The following is a 1,886-nucleotide window of genomic DNA, read 5'->3' as shown; positions in this document are numbered from 1 at the left end:
TTTTTTTTATTTTATTTTTCCCTTGGAGCGGTGCCAGGGTGCTGGCCGAGGGTTTGATCCCGGCAGGGCACCCCTGAGAGCCCGGTTAATTAATTTATAATCCAAAATCCGCTTCTGAGAAGGTGCTGACAGAGCAGCGCAGTCACATACCGTGTCTCTAAATACCAACGCTGCCGCCTCTGCATCCCGGCACGTCCACGGGCTCTGTCTCTGGAGTGCAGCGAACCTCCCGGTGTGGGCTGTGCCGTTCTTGAAAATCCTCTATAAAAACGGTACCTTGCTCGGTTACCCCGTTACCTGGTGCCAGCTGGACTGCCGTCGGGGAGCGAGCGCACGTTCGTTGGTGCGCTGCAATCACTCCGGCTTGCGCTCACATCACTGAGCTGCCGGGGTTGCTTCATCCCCGGACTCGCCCAAAGGAAAATCCGGCTGTTAATGGAAAAAGATAATTTATTGTGTCGTATTGCTAAATTCCTAACGTTGGGAAAAGAGGCATTATTTAGTTGAAGAAAACTTAAAACCAGAGTCTCGCAGCTCTAATGGGCCCCCTCCCAGGCGAGCTCCTGCTCCCGCTCTGGCGTTGATGGGAGCAACTTAACTCGGCTAATTGAATGCAAAAGGTTTCGGAGGCAGCTGCAAAGCTGTTTGGGTTTCAATGGCCAAGGGTTTTTTTTTAAACAGTCATCCAAAAGCTCCCCAAAAATCTCCGCTAAAGCATCACTTTTCAGGTCTTACAGTGCAGATTTTGCCTCTGGGATTAGCAGTTAAATCCAGTTTAGGGCAGGAACTTCTCCCCCTCGGGCGCTGCAGCCTCGGGGCAGGTCGCAGCTGCCTTGCCTGGAGCTTCCTTCCAGGCAGGACTGACGGCAGGACGGAAGGCAGGACCGAAGGCAAGCCCCGACACGGACACCGCTCTCATTTGGGCTCTTGCCCTTCCCACCTTTTCCCGTGGCACCGCCGGGCCGGGCCGGCGAGGTCGCGGCTGCTGCCGGCTGCTGCCCTGCTGGAGATGCCACAGCTGGGATCAGCGCTGGGGCCACGGGGCATCGCTGTCTCCAAGAGCGGCTCGTGGCGCCTGGAGCCCGGCTCGGGCGGTGGGGACGGAGGGTGGCTGGCTTGGCGCTGCCACGGGGCTACGAAATGGCCTCTGGGGCTCGTGCAACTCTGGGCTGCCTGCCTGCCTTGCCAGGAGCATCCCGGGGAGCGAACCTCCCGTTACGGCTGTGCCAATGCTGCTTCTCTCCCTCCCGCAGCTGCAATCCGGTGACTTCGCCGTGCTGAAGCGGCTGGTGCCGTTGCTGGAGGAGCTCTCCCGCACCTATCCCGAGCCCCTCACCCAGGAGCTGGCCACGGACCTGCGCATCACCATCTGCACCCACGGGGCCTTCTCCCCTGGGACGGTGGGTGCTGCTGCCGACAGCGTGCTGGGGAAGAAGCCGGGGACAGGAGCGCAGAGCCCTGCTGGCAACCCTGGTGGAACCCCATGCCCGGGGGGCGGCTGGGCACCATCGCGGCACGGCCGCAGCAGCCCCTCGGCTCCCAGTGAGAGGAGCGAAGAGCAAAGTGCGAGCCATGAGACCGGCACTGCGGGTCCCGCTCCAGCCCCGTGTGCCGACAGCCCGGCCCCGGCTGGGCTCCAGGAGCTCCTGGTATCGGCCTACGACTGCCAGCCCCCTGGCCGGGCAGCCGCCCTGCGCCGCCTCTCCAGCCTGATCATGCAGCGGGATCCGGAGGCGCTTCGGCTTCAGGAGAAAATCCTCCAGGTACCAGGCTCTCGCCGCAGTCCCTGTCCTGCGCCGCGGCACAGAGCTGGGGCTGAGCGTGCCGGCGGGCTGGGGGCAGGCTGGGGACGGTCCATGTTATCGGAGCCCTCCAACCTTGCTGTC

The 1,886-nt window shown here is 62.2% G+C and overlaps 1 protein-coding gene across 1 annotated transcript in view; it reads left to right on the top strand.

Annotated features, from left to right (window-relative positions):
* Nucleotides 1-1,886, top strand: part of TANGO6 (transport and golgi organization 6 homolog) — a 26,317-nt gene that overhangs the window by 16,259 nt on the left and 8,172 nt on the right. Inside the window, exons 12-13 of the mRNA XM_019474675.1 lie at nt 792-854; nt 1,254-1,763. Of these exons, the coding sequence (XP_019330220.1) occupies nt 792-854; nt 1,254-1,763 (573 nt within the window). The remainder of the gene's footprint in view (nt 1-791; nt 855-1,253; nt 1,764-1,886) is intronic.

The sequence above is a fragment of the Aptenodytes forsteri genome, unplaced genomic scaffold (assembly GCF_000699145.1).
Source record: "Aptenodytes forsteri isolate BGI_AS27 unplaced genomic scaffold, ASM69914v1 Scaffold269, whole genome shotgun sequence".
NCBI lineage: Eukaryota > Metazoa > Chordata > Aves > Sphenisciformes > Spheniscidae > Aptenodytes > Aptenodytes forsteri.
This window is presented reverse-complemented; position numbering and strand designations above follow the sequence as displayed.